This window comes from Brienomyrus brachyistius, unplaced genomic scaffold, assembly GCF_023856365.1.
Source record: "Brienomyrus brachyistius isolate T26 unplaced genomic scaffold, BBRACH_0.4 scaffold32, whole genome shotgun sequence".
NCBI classification, from domain to species: Eukaryota; Metazoa; Chordata; class Actinopteri; order Osteoglossiformes; family Mormyridae; genus Brienomyrus; species Brienomyrus brachyistius.
The window spans coordinates 1,715,980-1,737,322 of record NW_026042307.1 but is presented as its reverse complement, the minus strand read 5'-3'; the positions used below and the strand labels follow the sequence as shown (position 1 = coordinate 1,737,322).

General features: G+C 41.6%; 1 protein-coding gene across 2 annotated transcripts in view; it reads right to left on the bottom strand.

Moving 5' to 3' along the window:
- LOC125721158 (gamma-aminobutyric acid receptor subunit alpha-2-like) overlaps positions 1–21,343 on the bottom strand; it is an 80,683-nt gene that overhangs the window by 52,838 nt on the left and 6,502 nt on the right. For both annotated transcript variants that reach the window (XM_048997185.1, XM_048997186.1), the window contains one exon: positions 17,993–18,060. In XM_048997185.1, the coding sequence (XP_048853142.1) occupies positions 17,993–18,060 (68 nt within the window). The remainder of the gene's footprint in view (positions 1–17,992; positions 18,061–21,343) is intronic.

The window sequence follows — 21,343 nt, the reverse complement described above, 5'->3', positions numbered from 1 at the left end:
AGTTGGGCAGAACTGGGGAGCAACTGGGGTGTCCAAATATTTACTGGTCCTGTTGCTCTTTTTATCTTTGGAAAAGCACTGCATAGATTAAATATATATTATTTCTTTATTTCTTTTGTCAAACATTTAATTTACATAGTGCATTACAACAACAACAATAACAATGTCACTGTTTTACTACTTTGATGCAAAACGAGTAAAGATTCAATTTCTGGTGCAGAAAAGTGTGAGAAAAACCACAACATCTAATATCCACAATAAATACATTTTGGGTTTAGAAAATCTCACTTCTTCCCTTGTGATAGGACTTCCTTGTGAAATGGTACCTTTTCATATGATGCTGATATATGCATGTCTGGAGAGAATGTTTTTTTGGTCAGAACAACACTGGCTTAGTATCTGCACCAGGCATCACGGCTTGTCTTCGCATTTGCATCCACTGTCCACTTGAGTTCAGATAAAGGGTTTTCAACAGAATTTTGAAGACTGAGGTGACTGATAAACACAAAACCATTTATGTGTTAAGGGTCTATGGAGCATCGAATACCTCTTCGCCTCAGTGTCCTGGCAGAGTTATCTGGATATTTGTTCATGTGCATTATCCATGTGGATTAAGTTACCCTTTATTTTATGTGATGGTGGGTATGAATCACAAAAACATGCTGATAGAAGATTCAAATGATGAATGATATTTTATTGTGCCGTTTCAGTGATTAAGGACTTTCACTGTGTTCCAGGCAGTACGATGACATGGAGTCTTACGGTTTAATGTTACATTTTTGATCTCTAAGACAATTAGTGTATAAAATGGGAACTGAAGGTCTTGACATCTGAAACTCTACTCCACCATTTTATCTATTCTATGATTGAAACAAACAAACACACACACAAATACTCTTGCCTTTATTCTAAGAAATTTCAAGTGTTCATGGTGGTAGGAGTCACCTTAATTGCCCTAAAGTGGTTAAGTTTACCCACTTCTCTTTTTCTGTACTTGTATTTATTAAAGTGATGATTACTTGACTTGCCTGATTATGATGGATGACAATATTATGGACATCATAATATATTTCATGTGTTCTCTCTCTTATACCCTAGTGACGAATTAAAAGGTCAGATCACAGTTTTGGAAGACAGACTACTTTGGAAAAGATAATGAATTGTGATAGACTTGTCATAAACCCTACATATCCCCGTTTGAGAAAAATCAGTATTATAATTGTGTGTGTAACTCTAGTACAAAAGCACATATTAGAACAGAGATTAAAACATGTAAATAATTGCTGGAGCTACTCAAAGGCCTATATTGCCTTTTTTCAAATTTTCAAAAAGGTTGCTAAGAATTATGGACCTGACTGTACATCCACTGAAATGTATTCAGCTGGATATCATACATTATTGTTCTAATACGCAAGTGTTCACTGCCTAATAAACTGTCCACTACTTCAGAGACTTCTCCCTTGGCAGCAATAAGTGAGAAGCTATTTCTCCACCTCTCTGTAACATTTTAAAATCCTTCCTTCAGGTTTGTGCAACTACCCCCACGATGTTGACCTGTTACAGGATTTATGCTGGTAAGTGACAAACTATCAAATGAAAATTGAAGTTTCCCTCTATTCAAAGAGTATTTATGAATAAGTATTGAACAGACAGGTTCAGTCACAGTATCTGTTCGTGCAAAGGGCAGAATCACAAACATTAAAGATGAGCTGCAGGACATAAACATAATTTTACGGATGACAAATACTGAAAGCTCATCAGCAGGCTTGGTAGAACATCAATGTGAAGAGGAACACCATGTACGAAAGGGATAGACTGAGGTGCAGACCGTTATTTTTAAGATAAGTAGGAAAGTAACATACTACCAAAAACATGGGAAAAGGAAGCAGGTAAATTAAAGCAGAAACACTAAGGAACAGCGTCCATTTGACCGCAAGAGTGTTCCACAAACACAGAGAAATGGACAGACTTACTTGTGGTTTGGACAAGTAGCAAAAATATCATTGGTTGGATTAATAGTTTTAAGCTTTTAGGATAAAGGGGAAATATCTCCAAGATGCCCCTTAGTCAGGCTTAAAAGATCAAGGTCTTTATAACTTGTTTGAAGATCAAAAGACCAGGTGATATATTAGGAACTGCTGTAATTTTTTAGTATCAAATCAATGTCAGAGTAGTACAGACACAGATTAAGCATCAGGGTCTCAAGCCAGTATGAAATCCAACTCACTTTGTAGTGTGATACAGCAATTAAAGCAAGAAACCAGTTTCTACTTGGGAGAGAAAGAACTATAACATAAGTATTAGACAAAGAAACTGGCAAACAGCTTCTAATAACTGAGATCTGGTGGTGGTCAGGAATTTTCTCTATCAAATTGCTAAAACTCAAAAAAAAAAAAAAAAAAGCAACATTTTAAAAGTTAGATGACTCTCACTAGAAACTTTAAAAACGGCCCCATACATCTACATAACGTTCTAGACCAGTTTTTACATTTATAGTCATGTCAATGTGGGGTCTATTCAGTAGGTTAAACTGAGTCTACATCAAACGAAATCAGCGTGTTGCTGTTTAGCTTAGATTTAAGCAGATATGTTATATTACCAAGGGCATATTGCTTTGTCTGGTGTTACACAAGACAGGATGTTTATGGAAGATGAAACTTTATGTTCTCACAGGATGCCTTCAGAAACACAGGTCTCTGGGCCATGTGTTACACAGCACAGTGATAGAGCCCATAGTAAGCTTCATAAAATCCTCATGAGACCATAGCCATGGTGTGTAGCTTTGTGAGTTAGAACTCTGTGCCTGTGATTGGAAGGTTGCCAGTATAGTGATACCGCAACTAGGCCCTTGAGCAAGGCTCTTAACGCCAATTGTTCTAGGGGTTCTGGACGCTGGATGACCTTGCGCTGTGACTGCCAAGACGGAATAGGCCAAAAGAGAATTCCCCTACAGAGATCAATAAAATATCATGACTTACTTTAGAGAGTTTTATGAAGGGAACCATATCCCTACCTATACTATTGAGACCTTAATCAATTACAAAGCAGATTTACTATAGACGCACCGAGTGACCGGCCAGGGACCGGAATCGGTCGATTTTCAGTGTGCTCAACCTGGAAAGGAGACCCTCATGGATTTCTGATACCGGTGGAACCTTGAGTGCCACAGCAGGCATGGGCGTCGCCGGGACATCTGGCGGAGCCTCGGGCGTAGTGAGCGGGAGCCTCAGGGACAGGCGGAGCAGCAGGAGGTGCAGGCGCCGTAGCAGGAGCCTCAGGGATGGGCAGAGCAGCAGGAGGTGCACCGACTCAGGACCAGCAGGGGACACCGCAGGAACCGCCGACTCAGGACCGGCAGGGGACACCGCAAGAACCGCCGACTCAGGACCGGCAGGGGACACCGCAGGAACCGCCGACTCAGGACCGGCAGGGGACACCGCAGGAACCGCCGACTCAGGACCGGCAGGGGACACCGCAGGAACTGCCGACTCAGGACCGGCAGGAGGCGCCACAGGAGCCGGAGCCTTGCTGGGCAGCTCGAGATCAGGTGGGACAGCCACGTCAGGCGCTGGCGGGACAGGCCGATCAGGCACAGGCGGGACAGGCCGATCAGGCACAGGCGGGACAGGCCGATCAGGCACGGGCAGGATAGGCCGATCAAGCACGGGTAGGACAGGCAAAACAGGACTGCCAGGTGCAGCGGCTAGGGTTGATGCCTTAAGGGCAGGCACTGCCCCATTAAGGGTCCTGGGGATCCGGGGAATGGCATCCTCGGTCGCCCTTGGCCCTTTAAAAGTCAGGCGCATCCTAACCAAGGGGAGAAATGCTGGCATGGCTGCCGCAGATAGCGGAGATAGCAGAGACCTGGGTAGCGTCCACAAAGATTTCCGATGTTTCCTCCCACTGGCGAAGGCTCCGTCTCTTCTCTCTCCACTTTAGCCGGGCTCCGGGACGCATCGGCTGACAGCTGGTCGTGCAGTCCATCCTCGACGGCCGCCTGCTTCACCAGCCAAACCCATGTTCTTTCCCGCAGCCGCAGGAGGTTCTCCAATACTTCCTCCCACGCTTTCGCTTTGCTGGGTAGGGACATCCCCTCGAGGGTGTCCCAGCATCGATCGAGCGCGTAGCTGGCTTCAGGGTCTTCCCGAATGCCGGGCTGTCGCAGCCAATGGAATACCTCGTTGGAGATCGCAAGGTACTCTTCTTCAGCATCGAGGAGCTTTTTCCCTTCAAGATCTGTCATTTTGTTATGACCGGTGGCAGACGGAAAGGCAGGAAGCGGGGAAGGATGAGGCAGGCAGGCGAGGACTCAGCATATGAGGGTTTATTTAAGGGCAGATCAGAGAACATGCCAAACAACATCAATGACAGATCTGGGGAATACGGACTCAGATGCGGACTAAGACACACAGACTGATAGAAAGCAGCTGGGCACAATCGGGGGAGCACACATGGATGATCAGGGGGTGTGGCACACACGAGGACTGGATGCGCAGGTCATGACACATGCCATGTTGGTATGAAAAATATTACCTTGCACCTATTGTTATTTGGAAGGGAATAGTACACTTCAGTTTTATTTGGAGCTTTGTAACCTATGGACTATGGATATTAAGTAAAAAAAATTAAAAATTAATCGTCATGTTATCCGGCGTATTTAAACATACTGGTAAATGATAAAAGTAACTGACGTTTGTGTTGGTATTTAAATGTGTTGCACCTGCTCTTGTTTGGTAAAGTAAAATATGTCCGATATAGCTGGATGTACAGCAACTTATTTTGAGGCTTGTTGAAGTGAGAGGAGTGGTGGCTCTGAGGCTAAGGATCTGTGCCAGCAAACTGGAAGATTGCTGGTTCAAATCCCATGAAGGCCTGGAGTAATTCTACTTTGAGCAAGAGCCTAAATCTGTATTTGCTTCTACTTTAATCTACATCCAGCCCTACAAGCAGGTCCTCCAACATACAGGGAATAACTTGGGAATTGGTGGCAGGATTGGCACTCCAGCCATCAGAAAAAAACTCACAGTGGTCCATTCAGACTGGTGTGGTGCTGCGGTATCACCCACCATATGGCTGCACCCAGGTTCTCAAACCTGAGGTGGTTTGTCATGTGATGGGTGTGGCAATGTGCTGTAATCAGTGCATGCTCTTTACCTCTCCTCTCTCTTAAGTGAGAGAAGATCCTGTAACTTAGTGCAGTTTGGGGGAAATTGTAAAGCTTAATTTCTTTTATTATGAAAATAATTTTGCATTGAAAGATAAGTTGATTTTTGTTTTAATATGTTATGAATTATAGTTCTTAGAAAGAAAATCGGAATCAGCAAAAATGGGTATCGGCAGGTGACACTTGGAAAATAATCGAAAATCAGAATCAGCCAAGAAAATTACAATCAGCGCATCTCTAACATTTACACAATAAGCTTAATGGCCCAAAAACTTTAAGGCAGCAAGCCTAGAGAAGTACTGAAAGACAAAACCACCAAAACAAAGCAGAAATAGTTTAACAGGAACAAGTGAAAGAATTCAAGCATAATCTAGTCGACCATCGACAACCAATCCACTGTCTGGAAGTCATCAATAATTCCAAAGAAATTCCAATGAAAATCAGTCACTGCCTATCAAGCACTTACTGAAATTACCATACTTGTTATAAAATTACTGTACAACTGAAATTTGTCACTAAAAATGAGAAAGTAACTGCTCTCACCCTCCAAACTAACACCTCAAAAAGGTTATCATCAGCTTCAGTATGCCCTCTTCAACCAATTGTGAAAATTAACAGCAATTTCTCTCCATCCAGATTACATAACTGAAGATCTGGAAGCCTTTGAAAAAACAGACCTGCGAAAAAGAATGTAACCCCAATCTGGGTCTCAATTGCAACAATAAAAAAGACCCTGTTGACTTGCTATCTGTAAGGTTCCAAAGATACAGTACCAGCCAAAAGTCTGGAAACACCTACCCATAGAAAGGTTCATTTGTATTATTCTCTACATTTTAGAACAATTATAAAGACATCACAACTAAAAAATAACAATAACATATGGTACTGTGCAAGTATCTTAGGCAGGCAAAGAAAATGATGTTTAAATGATCTTTATGTTGGTGTAAAACTGCTATTATATCTGTCAAAGTGTTAGCTTAGCCATTTCAGAACCTCTGCTAAAATCATCCCAATTTTTCAGGCAACTATACAACACACCCATGCACTTTTTGACTTGACCACTAGCACATCTTGTATAGCTAATATTTAATTGACTTTAACTAATTAAGTGAGCTGGGGGTGAAATTTAATAAGCACATGAAATGGCTGGGATGCCCCAGAGGTTTGGGAACTGAAGTGGTGTTCATCTAGCTATTCAATAAGATATCAGTAACTTTTTGGAGAACAGAAGAAATTTTTTACTAGTTTTTGTTGTTACTTTTGATTTGTGTATGTTAAATTGTATTTTTTGTTCTGATAAAATGTGCGCATACAAGCCAGAGAAAAGATTTAAACATTTCTTTTAACTGCCTAAGACTTTTGCACAGCACTGTATATGGAATTATGCACTGACAAAAAAGTATTAAATAATAATATAATAAAAACAAATTGTTGGGGGTAGCGCCATGGGTTGGGACTCAGAAAGCTGTCAGCAAATCTCTAGGTCAGTGATCCCACCACTGGGCCCTTGAGCAAGGTCCTTAATCCCAGCTATTCCAGGGACCGGCTGACCCTACTGTCTCCTCTACACCACTTTCCTGAGGTGGCCTCCTGAGGTGGTCTCCTGAGGTGGTCTCCTGAGGTGGCCTCCTGAGGTGGCCTCCTGAGGTGGTCTCCTGAGGTGGCCTCCTGAGGTGGCCTCCTGAGGTGGTCTCCTGGTATACTTTCCCAGATGTCCTAAAGGACAACTAATCTCTGAAGCATTTCTGTCTGCTTCAAATCTTTTACCACTGTTCTAGTTCAAAAACAAGATAAACAAACCTGCCTCAATGCCTGCCTGAGAGACCTATTGCACCTATTTTTGTTTTAATGAACACATTTGAACCTTTGACTCTCTCATACAGCTTCTTTCCCAGAACTGTCTTTGTGGCAAATGACAAACCCTAGAGGAAATCCACCTTGGCTCTGCTGCCCTCATTCAGTAGCCTAATCACGATCGATTTGTACATGGACTGAACTTGTTATTATTTGAGAATAAACGGTCATATTCCATGACCCACTTTCTTTGATCAGCATGTAGCTGGTATTGCACTCTACGTTCATTTTAATAAAATTTTTACACCTGGTTTATTTACAACTGAGACTGTTAATTTATTAGAATTAAGTAAGTAGGGTCGAATGAATGGCAAAAAGATGTTATAGACGACTGCAATGAAACCCAGTCATTCTAATACCTCCAAAGTTAGTTTCTTTTAGATTTTTTTCCCACTTTTCTGGAAGTAAGTATTATTTTCATTTCAAGACCGGAATAAGTGGTTTGTCATATATTTAAAGCAAGAGATGGTTAGAAATTCAGCCTAGCTGCACTTATGCCTAGTCAATTCCATGACAGCCATATATTTGTAATGTGCTACTCACCTCATTTGACATTGATTGGATATTTTTTTTCCTGAAACCACTTATGTAAGGGTGGTGGGAGGTCTGGAGCCTATGGCAGGGAACAACCCAGGATGGGGTGCTAATCCATCACAGGGCACACTCACACATGCACACCTATGGGCAATTTGGTAACCTCAGCATGTGATTGGACTGTGGGGGGTGCCTTCTACACATCCATCCATCCATCCATCCATTATTTTCCGCTTATCCAAGGTCAGGTCGCAGGGGCAGCAGTATCAGTAGGGAAACCCAGACTTTCCTCTCCCCGGCCACTTCATCCAGCTCCTCCGGGGGAATCCCGAGGCGTTCCCAGGCCAGCCGAGAGACATAGATCGTCCAGATTGTCCTCGGTCTTCCCCAGGGCCTCTTCCCAGTCGGACATACCCGGAACACCTCACCAGGGAGGTGTCCAGGAGGAATCCTAAGCAGATGCCCGAGCCACCTCTTCTGGCTCCTCTCAATGCGGAGGAGCAGCAGCTCTACTCTGAGTCTCTCCTAAATGACTGATCTCTAAAGGAGAGCACAGCCACCCTGCAGAGGAAACTCATTTCAGCCTTCTAGTTCTTTTGGTTACTACCCATAGCTCATGACCATAGGTGAGGATAGGAACGTATATTGACTGGTAAATCGAGAGCTTTGCCTTTTGGCTCAGCTCCTTCTTCACCATGACAGACCGATGCAGCGCCTGCATCACTGCTGACGCCGCACCGATCCGCCTGTCAATCTCCTGCTCCATCCTTCCCTCACTCGTGAAAGACCCCGAGATACTTAAACTCCTCCACTTGGGGAAGGACCTCCTCCCCGACCCGGAGAGAGCACTCCACCCTTTTCCAGCTGAGGACCATGGTCTCAGATTTGGAGGTGCTAATTTTCATCCCAGCCGCTTCACACTCGGCTGCAAGCTGCTCCAGTGAGAGCTAAAGGTCACGGTCTGATGAGGCAAACAGAACCACATCATCTGCAAAAAGCAGAGACCTAATCCGGATGTCACCAAACCGGATACCCTCAATGCCCTGGCTGCGCCTAGAAATTCTGTCCATAAAAGTTATGAACAGAATCGGTGTCCAACCCTCACCGGAAACGAGTACGACTTACTGCTAACAATGCGGACCAAGCTCTGACATGGTTGTATGGGGACCGAACAGCCTTTATAAGGTAGCCCGGCACCACATACTCCCGGAGCATTCCCCACAGGACTCTTCGAGGGACGCGTTCAAATGCATTCTCCAAGTCCACAAAGCACATGTAGACTGGTTGGGCAAATTCCCATAAACCCTCCAGGACCCTGCTGAGAGTATAGAGCTGGTCCACTGTTCTTCGGCCAGGGCGAAAACCACACTGCTCCTCCTAAATCTGAGGTTCGACTATCTGACAGACCCTCCTCTCCAGAACCCCCAAATAGACCTTACCAGGAAGGCTGAGGAGTGTGATCCACCTATGGTTGGAATACACCCTCTGGTCCCCCTTCTTGAGGCGGAACCCACGTGCCTTCTTCTTCACCAGGCCCCATGAGTGCAGACCTGGCCACCAGGCACTCACCATCGAGCCCCACCCCCAGGCCTGGCTCCAGGGGGGGCTCCTGTGACCCGCGTCCGGGGGAGGAAAAAAGTAAATCCATGGTTTTACTCTTCATAAGGGGTATTCTGAGCTGCAATTCGTCTGGTTCCTCACCCAGGACCTATTTGCCTTGAGTGATCCTACCCTCTAATTAAATATATATAGAGAGAGTCTCCGCCTGGGTTACATGTGTGTGGAGTTTGCATGTTCTCCCCATGTCGTCGTGGGGTTTCCTCTGGATACTTCGGTTTCCCCCCACAGTCCAAAAACATGCTGAGGCTAATTGGAGTTGCTAAAATTGCCCATAGGCGTGCGTGTGAGAGTGAATGGTGTGTGAGTGTGCCCTGTAATGGGCTGCTTCCGGAATAGGCTCCGGACCCCCCGCGACCCAGTAGGATAAGCGCTTTGGAAAATGGATGGATGGATGGATATATATATATATGTATTCTACGGCCACCGTAAACAAGCCGCAACACAAATACAAAATCCATAATGGAAAAGAGCCACAGTAGAAATGTCTATATATAATTACTTTTTTCCATGTTTGATTTGAGCACAAAACTGGAAATGGATAAATGTCATAATCAATTTTGTGCTCAAACAAAAATGGAAAAATGGATAACGAGCACTCATTTTCTGTTTCAGTTTGTTCATCTGATACAAGTGGTGTGACTCTCCGAAGTGACAGGTTACTTGAGAAAAATGGTAAAAACCATAAAAATGAATAGCATTGGACCAAGGTATGTCTTTTTAAGAGTGGGAAAATTTGTGCCGAGATTTCAATGCAGTCAAGCTTTCCGTGGTATGCCAATACACGGTCAATAAAATTGATTAAAATATGGTACACGCGTAGACACAGTAAAGTATAGTAACAGTACGGTGTCATACCGCGCATACGAGAAGGATTGATTAAACAGATATGAATAAAAATGGCAGCAGTATGGTATACTCATAGGTATGATATGAATAACGTCAACAGTATAAACACAGTAATGACAGACTATAAACATTAGCGAATCATTTCTAGTAAGTATTTGAAAAACGTGGCCACGACATAATTAGAATGAGGGAAGAAATTAATTTGCCATTTGCACATCTGTTTTGCAAAGCACAATGTCACTTTAAATTTTGAATTATTTGTGTACATATTACATACTTGTGTACATACTGCTTGTCATTTATGTATCTGTTTGTGTATACCAAGTATACAGTAGCACCTCTATTGACTTAACATAACTGAGAAGGAACAATAATAAAATTTATGTACCATATTACCATGTCTCAGGAGTAATTCGGGGTTACATTTCAGTGCATAGTTTACGGTGAATAGCTATGCATGTGACAAATAAATCTTCTTCAATTTTGAGTCTAGTTTGGTAAAGTATCCTGGCTCACAATACTATTCAACAGAAGTGTTGCTAGCTAATATTTACTTGCAATGCAAAACTTTTAGTGTTTGTAGGTCATTCCATCCTATGGTTGTTGCCACTTTCAGTCTGAATAAATACTGGACTTTATTCACGATAAAGTATAAAATTTTTGAGGGGAAGGGGTCAAACCACGAATACAGGACAAATAGTGTCCCACATTGGTTTTTAAATACTGAATTATCCGATAAAATACAGGATGGGTGGCAGCTCGGTTTCAACCTTAAAATTAAACTCGGCTAAACTAACTCCGTTCTTACCAGCAGATCCGGATCTAGTGGCCTAAGTGAAATCAAAACATTACGCTATTTAAGGCACTTTCACACCTAAGTTAAGGAACCTGGTCCCAGTTTATAAGTCAAAACCACAGAGGATAAATAAGTCGCTTCGTTAGTTAATGATTTGTTAGTTATTGGGGGGATCGATTGATCAAAACGGGACACAGCCTTTTATCTATATTTTACTTTACTCACGACACGTTTATGATTCTTATCACATCTGGCCAGCAGACCGATCTTTCGTTTAAAACAGAATACAGTAAAATCCCGTTATAACGGACTACAAGGGACCTGGCAAAACAGTCTGTTAAATCCAAAGTCTGTTATATCCAGAGTTGCTGTTTGCCCAGAACACAACTACAGCAGACCATTTACTCATGCCACACCCCAGCAGACGCACTTGTGGTATTGATTATTATATTGTACATGTAGTAATCCAACTTTACCAGATGCGTGACTATTAATAATCCCGACTATGTATATGCACTGGATATCACCGGCACGCCACGCGCCTTGTCGGCGGAGCCTGCATGTCCGTTATAGCGAACAAAACCACAGCTAAAAGCGGCCCTGGGGACCAAATTGCTTGTCCGTTAAAAGCGAAATTCCGTTATATGCAAGTCCGCTATATCCGATACTTTTTCTGCATGTTCTTAAAGGCGCACGGACAGGACCAGCGAACCTTGTCCGTAATAAACGATATTCCGTTATAAGAGAGTCCACTATAACGGGATTTTACTGTAATAAATGATGTAACGTTTTTGCTTCATTTTCATTGTGGTCCATTTCCGTTGAGGCTTTTTCATTCGTGTTGCAGCTTTTGTATTTCTGTTCTGGATTTTGTATTTCCGTTGACCTGTCTGGGCCACCGTACATTTTTTTTTTTTATAAATATTAAAAATAAATAAATAAAAATATCCAAAAGCTATTACAAATGCTACATATGAACTGCAGCATGAACACTGCAAATCCACACCGGTAACACAGTAGCTGGATCACAGTTTTAACACCAATATAACAACTAGTGATGAGTACTCCTCAGCTGTAAGAAAAACAAACAGCAGACAACATCGCTTGTGGATGAACAAGGAGGCCCCAACGTGGCAGATGAGACTCAAGCAGCTTCAACTGAATATGTAATCATCTACAAGTAAAATGGTTCAAAGTTGCAGAAAGGAGAATAGCTACGTGGTTTTAACGTACCCTAACATGGCTGATTGCATGTGAATGTTCACCGTTATCAGTATTTTGGAGGCTCTGCACATTAGTACTTGATCAGAAGGTTGCTGGTTCAACTTCCCCAGGTTGGCTTGATTCACCGCTAGGCCCCTGACTAAGACCGCTACCCTTGGGTGCTCCAGGGACTGGTTGACTCTGATCTCAGATCCTCACTTGTATATCACAAAAGTGTCAACTTTTACGTTGCATTATAGCAAAAAGATCATAGTGCCAAAGTTTACTGTTCAATATTTCTTGCTAATATAAAAATCTCAACCAATAAACCTTAATTTACATAGCACTGTAACAAGTGCTTAAAACAAGAAAAAGAAATTAAAATAAGCACACAAAAATTATATTATTATTTTATTATTATTATTATTTTCCAAACTGCTTATCCTACTGGGTCACGGGGAGTCTGGAGCCTATCCCGGAAGCAATGGGCAAGAGGCAGGGACCAACCCAGGATGGGGGGCCAGCCCATCGCAGGGCACATTCATACACCATTCATTCACACATGCATTCCTACGGGCAATTTAGCAAGTCCAATTAGCCTCAGCATGTTTTTGGACTGTGGGGGGAAACCGGAGTACCTGGAGGAAACCCCCCAGTGTTTTATTTGAAATGAAAAGTAAAATGCACGGTTTCAGACTGAAGCGGCTTGTCATTCCGTTTGCGTTGTTAACACAACAATTATAAAACAGATTTAGAATTTAGAGATCAGTGGTCATTGTTGACACACCACAGCACACAGTGTGCAACAACAAAATATGTCTTCTGCATTTAACCCATACTTTATGTGATGTCATGATATAGCAGGGACCAACCCAGGATGGGGGGGGCAGGGCACACTCACACACCAGTCACTCACACATGCACACCTACGGGCAATTTCGTAACTCCAACTCAGCATGTTTTTGGACTGTGGGGGGAAACCGGAGTAAACCCCACGACGACATGGGGAGAACATGCAAACTCCACACACATGTGACCCAGGCGGAGACTCGAACCCGGGTCCCAGAGGTGTGAGGCGACAGTGCTAACCACTGCACCACCATGCCACCCCCAAGAAGTACCATACTTTTGGTTTTTTATGGAAGTACCGAAAGTACGGTACCTGGTGTGGTGGAAAAGCAATTCACACAATTTCGAAGATTTACGATTTTTGGAGTTGGAATATAAAAAATGCAATTTTTGGGGAGAGGGGTGGATACAGATTTAAGAACGAAGTGGGGAACAACAAACACAAAAAATGCAAACATAGTGGAAGGCAGAGCCGGGGCCTAAACCCAAAAACAAAGAGGCTGCAAGCTCACAGAAAGACCTACTACTATGAGAATTATGGTTTGGGATCTTTCAGTGGGGTGAGAGAGAAAGAACATTTATTTGAAAAAAGTGAAGAACAGGGAACGAGAAACAGGCGGATAAAGAGGCCACTTCCACTGCCAAACGCTCCTGTAACATATTCAGGAAAACGATACCCTTGGGCTCTGTGAAGTCACATTATAGTAGATAATGCCTGTTTCTTGGATTGACAGAATAAGCCTTTTAGCTGTGGAACATATCCTGGAGAAGAGAGATCCCTTCATATCTTGGAAACTTACAATTATTACAAACTGCGAAAAATTTACATGAAAGTACATGCCAAATGCCCAATTTTCCACATTTATGCTCATTTCATCTTACAATTGGACACATCTTTTAGCTCACATAGTCACACATACAGGGAATAAAAGGAATGAAGAAGGCGCTGACATTCAGTGTTTCTTTGAATTTTGTGATACACAAGGAAATGAAACATGGAAGTCTTCAGACTGCTGAGCCCAATGCCTCCCTCCCAATTAATTCAGCCCAAACGGAGGGAATCGGGTTAGCTGTTTGAATACTGTGGCAAACAATCCAGCCCCATCCGTGTCAACCTTGCACAAAACACGCTGGCTAGTTTATCAACAACATGAAATTTCTTGTGAAATTGAGGAGAATTTCAGGAAAATACCCTCAAGAAACTAAATGTCTAAAGGGTCTATAAAAATCGCAAAGGACACCAAATGGACAAAACACATTTATAGTACAGGCTGTAAGTAGACAAAAAGCTCTATTAAAATCAATACAAAATGGAAAAAGATTCTTTTCAGGTACGCTAAATAAAAAAGCAAAGCTAATAACCTGCTGAATGCAAAGAATAACAAATATGCAGCACATCCTTCTCATAAGGGTGCTTCTCCTTCCCCTAAATTGTCTTGCCTCCTTCAATCCACCCAGCTGGCCTTCGAAACCAGTGTTCTCCAACTCAGTCCTTGGGGACCTGAAGACAGTCCACGTTCGAGCTGGGAGGGAGCAAATATGCGGACCGTCTGGAAGTCCCTGAGGACCAGGCTGAGAAACACTGCTCTAAACTATCCTAATGAGTATTAAGGCTAGAAATGCTGGATGGGTGTCACCAAATAGATTAGCGGGGATTGTGATCACTTACCATGGCATGATTACCGAAACCTGGTGGGGTTATGCCTCCTGCTGTTTGTAAGTTATTTTAAGGCTCTGGGGCTCAATAACATCTGCATATTATCTAAAGTAGAGACAACTGCACTTCAGAGTAATGAATCTCTGGAATTGCTTTTCTTGTATAACATTACGGTAGATTATTGTATAGGAAGTAACACGGAGTCACCAAACAAGGTTTAAATATCTAGGGGTTCCTCTCGTTCATGGCTCCCCCATAAGAAGGACACTATACAAAACAGAGATACACAGCAGTATAACAAAGTAGAAACCGTTCCACAAAAGAAAAACATGACAAACTTAGAACTGTAATGACTTTTCAAAAAAGCATTAATTAAAATTTGCCTTCTCCATTTTTCAAGCAGTATGTCAGTACTGCAAAGCACACTTAAATGATGCAACAGCATGACCGCAATGCAACTACATGTTAAAAGAAGACCAGGTTTGATGAGAGGTTAGCCATACTTCACAATAAGCTATGTGCCCTTTAGCCTCTTGGGGTAGCCTAGCCTATTTGTGTCATTACTTAAATTAGCTGTATATACTTTCCATAATTTCTGTATCCAATGATATTCTGCCACTAAAACAAAGACTACCCCCATCGCTTAGGCGCATCTTTCACAATACATTTCTGATAGCTGTGTATAATTTTATTTTGTGAACCTATTGCCTATTGAGGGAGGCAGAGTGGATAACTGCTTTGTGTGTGGAGTTTGCACATTCTCCCCCATGTGTGCCTGGCATTACACCACATCTTCCAGTTTCTGCCCATTGTCCAATAACATACAACTTTGGACTGGGGTTCCCAAGGTGGCTGTATTGCGTGAATGCGTTAGAATGCGCATCCTGCTATGGGTTGGAGCCCCATCCTGGGTTGGTCCCTGCCTTGCTCCCATCAGTCAGGAATAGGCTCCATTGCCCACAAACCCAAATGGAAAAAGCAATACAGAAGATGGACAGATTGTGTGTATGGTAGGTGCTTAGAAGACAAGCAATTGCTGTAAGGCTACATGGGAAGCTCAGCTTCCCCTATAAAATTGCCAAAACAATTGAATTCATCAATGTACCAATGTAAATAAATTTTAACTGCAATTAATTTATTTTAAACTTAATTCATCTTTAACGGCAATTAATTTATCTTACTAACTGAACCACAGCGCTGATCATTTCACAAGATTTGCTTTCGACAACACATACGTTAACTTTAACTTTCAATCCAGGATAAATACATCCCATAGATGGCCATTGACACAGTGATTCAGGAAGTCTATGGACGATTCTTGTACGCTTTGTCTAAATGGAGAATAGCTGAAAGCTTATTCGCTCGACGACGAATGCTTCACTAGGAGTCTATGAGAGCTTTATACATAGTTTTTGCTTAGGCAGCGTTGACTGGACAGACAGACATGCAGTCAGACATTTCACACTCGCCTGGAAGCCAGGCTTGTCTGCATGGTGTTTGGTAAGCATCTCAAATAGATGGGATAAAAACATTATTGCTACCAATAACATTAATGAAAACGACTGACAAGTTTCACCGTGGACAGAGGTGTTGGCTCATAGTATTTCGTTCATTCTGTCGCATGCAAGGGCACAGAAGCCTTTTGGCTAGTGTTGTAGTTAGCTTGCTAAGCAAGCTGTCTGTATGTTCAAAATGGTCAAATGGTAGCAGGGTAACAGATGAACCAGAATAGAGACCGAGAGCCAGGCCTGCATATCCAGCATCAGTGTGCGGCCTCACAAATGCTCATTAGCTTGAATGGGGAAAATATACAATTGACACACTCCTAAATCTTGTGGACAGCTTTCCCAGAAGGGTGACAGCTGTTATAGCTGCAATGGAGGGACCAACTCCATATAGAAGCCTATGGATTAGAATGGGATGTCATTAAAGTTCCTGTAGGTGTAATGGCCACGTGTCCCAATACTTTTGTCCATATAGTGTGTTAATGGTTGACAAGCCAACAAAAACCAGCTCCAAACTCATATGGCTTATGTACTTTACATTATAGCTTTACAACAGCTGTTTATTAAGACAAAGCAATATCATATGGCTATAAATTTACCGATACCACTGACTTGGCGCTACATTAACTCATCAACTATCTATTAGCAAATTATAATACTGATATTGGTTTGTAAACAGCCTTTCACACAGTTGGAAGGCTTAGTCCTCGAATGTGTATGCTACTCCCATGGTGGTTCTACAAAAAAAAGGATGTAGACCATCGGAGCTCAGATGCAATTTTAGTTATTTTGACTGTGATTCTGCCAAGGAAAAGGTGGTATCAGTCATCCGAGAAGGTAGAACATGGTGTTTTAAGTGTTTTTTTTTCCTGGACAGAAACAAATTCAATGCATCAGAGTAAACCTCCTTCAATATCCCTAATATCCCTCAAATGGGTTTCTGGCATAAAGAAACCTCTATTCAGTCAGGATAAAGATATGGGTTCTTTCTCAGGGTGGATAGAAGTATTGGCTGGGTTTTTGGTTTTCCATGTGTCTTTTGACTTGTTGATTCATCATGCTATGGGATCAGTTATTTTGATCCCAGGATGTACTTCCACCCTGTTTGGGATTCTGCTTATGGCGTGGGCATGAACCATTAATTCTGTTAATGAATGTGTTCATTTTGGCTGGCTGGTAACAATTGTTTGCCCGGACTCCTGTAAAAGGCAGCAGAAAAAAACAAAATGGAGACAGAAACAGATGTATATCTATGCAATTTCCCAGGAAATGAATACCTTGTTTCGGATGCATTTGTTATTCATACATTTCGTGACAGTACGACCAACTACTCGCCTTCACATTCCTAATGCTTGTAAACCCAGATTAATCAATAACTACAGAATGTATGTGGCTGCATTCATCACTACTAATTATGGAGTAATTTGTGAGTGTAAAGGGCTCCTCTCAGACAGGAACATCGTGCAACTAAGGAAATAGCATTAATCAAATCTTTCGGTTCTGTCTTCACCCAGGTTCAGGTTTTTAATCTAATACTCAGTTTTGGCTGAAGATAAAACATTCAGTATAAGATGTGCAGAAAATCAGTCGGAAACATTTTGGTAGGAGAAATTAAATACCAATTAGAAACACTTAACACCTGCTAAATCACAACAATAAAAGAAATCAAAAGTGCTTTAAACCACTCATGTGTACAATGCACAGTATATCTGTCCTTTTTCTACCAAACAATAAAGAATTGATTTATTTTTCTGCCCTTTTAAATGAATAAAAGCTACAAATAAATGAGAACAGAAAATAAAACACAAGAACTTGAAAGCCTATCTGTTCATTAGATGAGAATATCTTTAGTTACCAGACACAACATTTTGTCAGAAAAAAAAAACATCAGAGGGATTAAGGTGATGGTTTCCGTGGATACACTACTCCTAACACACACAGCATGGCGTAATTTTGAAACTCACCATATCTGCGTCTGAAACGGGACCAAAACTAGTAACATAAATGTCAGTCTTGACTTCCGTCACACGATCTACAAAAGACACAAACAACAAAAAACATGAGATTCATAGCACTAACAATAACTATGATATGATGTTCAACTTTTACAGCTGCTTAGAACATGGAGCTTCTTGGGTTTCACAGCGAAATCAGAGCCCATAACCGTGCTTCCATAGTAACAGTTCTACAAGTGAGTCATACAATGCATTCATTTTGGCTTAGCACCATGCATTCAAAGTGCACGCTCTTCACTATTATTTTCCCTCTCTGCTTATAAGAGCATCCTAATGAGAACACGCACAGTGGCAAGCCTAACTAATACACACAGCTCCCAACACGTTCCCAGAAAGCTGACCTACATTTTAAGCTAGAATAAACAAAACTCTCAAAAGGCCAATGTTCCCAGAAAACAAGGAACTGCCCTTTAGCATAATTCATGGAACATTATTCTGATAAAGTATAAATGTAACATTTAAATATATCATGAATACATTAGGATGTGCTGCTTCATTTCTAAATCATCGATCCAGGGATACAAAAGGAATCTTGCATATATTTATACTTTACCATGTATAAGAACCTATTTTGTGTTTTTAAACATGCATTATGCATAAATGGGAGGATTGGACACGCTGGATGAAATGGTCACCTGTAGCCCTTATTAAACATAATCCTGTATAATACAGGCTCTGATTAAAATAACTGTTTTCAGTGCAGAGCTACAAAATGATTCAGCAGTCAGGTTCTTTCATCTCCTTCTCAGAATGAATGCATTGCAAGTAGGGTGAGCAGATAATCCATGTCAGGGTGGACACTTTGAGCTACTTCAGGATTTACAAACTACTTTAAAACTGACAGGCTCCTGTGCTTGGCTAAATAATTCAGTTCCTCTTGCGCTTTTATTGGTCTGTTTCCTTCATTGAAAGACTCATCCAGCTGTTTCACATTAACATTAATGACACATACATGATAACAGGACACCAACCAATCAGTACACAGCATGAACTCAGTGCCTAAGTGAAACTCATTGCCTATTTATTTGGAAGTGGTCGCATACAAATCCCATCCTTTAACTTACTTTTACTTGCTGAATATCCATGTGATCATGCATATTAAATCAAAGTTAATTTCAAGATTAGAAAATAAAGGCTACACACTGTAGTCTTCCAGGGGGTGTTCCACACAGCAGGATCTCTCAGTTAGCTGGGTTAACTTAAGCTATAATTCATGATTGTCCAATAGGAATGCTCCTGACCTAAACTCATTGGATGATCAATACTTCTACCTTAAAATAACCCAGCTAACTGAGAAATCCTACTTTGTGAAACACCCACCAGGATTGGAGTTTGAAATTGCCCCATGTAAAATATATGAATAAGGAAACTTGCTCTCCTAGTGTGTTGGTGGCATCATGTGCTATATAAGTGTCATGGACGGTAGGTTCATGGATGGATAATTGAAATAAATCATAGGTCTCACACACAGGAAAATGTCGATGACAACGTGAAGGAGGCCATCGCATGATGATTCTATCAGCCCCAAAGTGCAAGACCAACTAGGCTCTCGAACATTTATAAAAAGAAGAGCAAACTCAATCACATATCACAAACATTTTGGATGCAGCACTACAACAATCAATCAACATGGCCCATGCAATCTCCTACAATGAGTTTGTAGAATAGGTCATTTGTCACAGGCAAGCTGGTGTGCTGGACCCTTGTTTTGGATGATGATCACTGCGCTACACAACCATTAAAAAAACAGGAGAGGTCAGAAAAGCACATGGAATCAGCAGATTGCGAGCCGTTATGAAATTATACCAAAATGTATTAACTGAACAGCCAGACGTTAATTACGGCACCGATGACTCCTTTACCTCAAGCTAACTGTGATGAAATCATTTTCTTTAAAATAACACTTCCAATAAACGGTAATAAATGTGCTGGCCAACCTCCATCGACTCTGACAATAGCTTCTAATGCCAATAAACAACATCAGCCCTGTTAGAAGAATTACCTGTGATCTGCAGGAGTCAGCAAAAGCTAACTTTAAGCAAGCGCTGCTCGTGAAATTATTACTGTTAATCTTCAGAAGCCAATGAACTTTCTATCCATACATCACATTTATTCCTTTATTGGATTCGGAGCAGAGCTGTACATTTCCAGTCAGCATAATATGTCACCAGGGACTGTTTATACGTACAGCTGCAACCTTGAATTTGCGGGCTTCTCCACTCATTCACCATAGCTGGTTAATGAATGATCCTATAAAAGTTATTCTTATATACCGTCTTGAAACTCAGAGAAGAAAATGGGAACTACTAGCTGTGCCCAAACTTTATACACTTTTCGTTGCACCTAATTATTTGCATCATTTATTTATCTACTTATTTAATTTGTTGTGAACAGTATATTGACAAATCAAAATGAATGTACAGATCTGTATACGATTTTTCCGTGCCACTGTTTGTTGTCATTCATTATTATTATTGTTGTTGTTACAGAGACAAGCACCAGGAGGTACTGCCTCAACAAAAACGCCCACAGATTAAATGAAAATGAAAAGAGCCCTTTATCTACACACTAAAAATATACTTTCAGTAAATAATCCCTGGTCTGGACACCAACAAATTTCCTTTGATGGAAATATTTCTGCAGGTTGGAGAATGTTGTGTTATCTCTTGAAAGCAGTGCATTATCTCAGGGCCTGTGTTATTTTTGAGTATGTCGTTCTGTTATAAAGGTTAAATAATGTACCCTGGATATACAGATAGGGAAAGTATTTTTCTAATATATATTTCATGAATTTACTGTACACCGTTTCACAGAGTCTTCGAAAGCAAAGCCTGTACACTCTGGATAAGGTGGATGACAAATAAGAATGCAACAAATGGTACACACATTAACACAATAAGGGAAATTCCACCTAAATACTCCACCTAAAATGAAGTATATAGTATGCGAAAGAAAGAGTGTGTTGCCATGGCACCAAAGCCTCGCTGGGAAACTATGGAAACACAGAGACTCTGCCATTACCCATTTTCAACCTTGTCTCACTCAGACACGCCTGAGCCTTATGCACAAACAGAAGCATGAAACCACTGATGTCCTGCTCTGGAGTGTAGGGACCTCCGGAGGGCGGGGGTATTTAACTTTGTTTCATTCATCCACTCCATAATAAATTAAATACAATTGTATATTTAAGTCGCATCCCCATGTCCCAATCTCAAACTCTCTGGCGCCATTGCTTCCGCCCCAAAATCTCTAATATCCCTCAAATATTTGTGCAATGTGCAGTTAGTCAGTTCTTTGTTT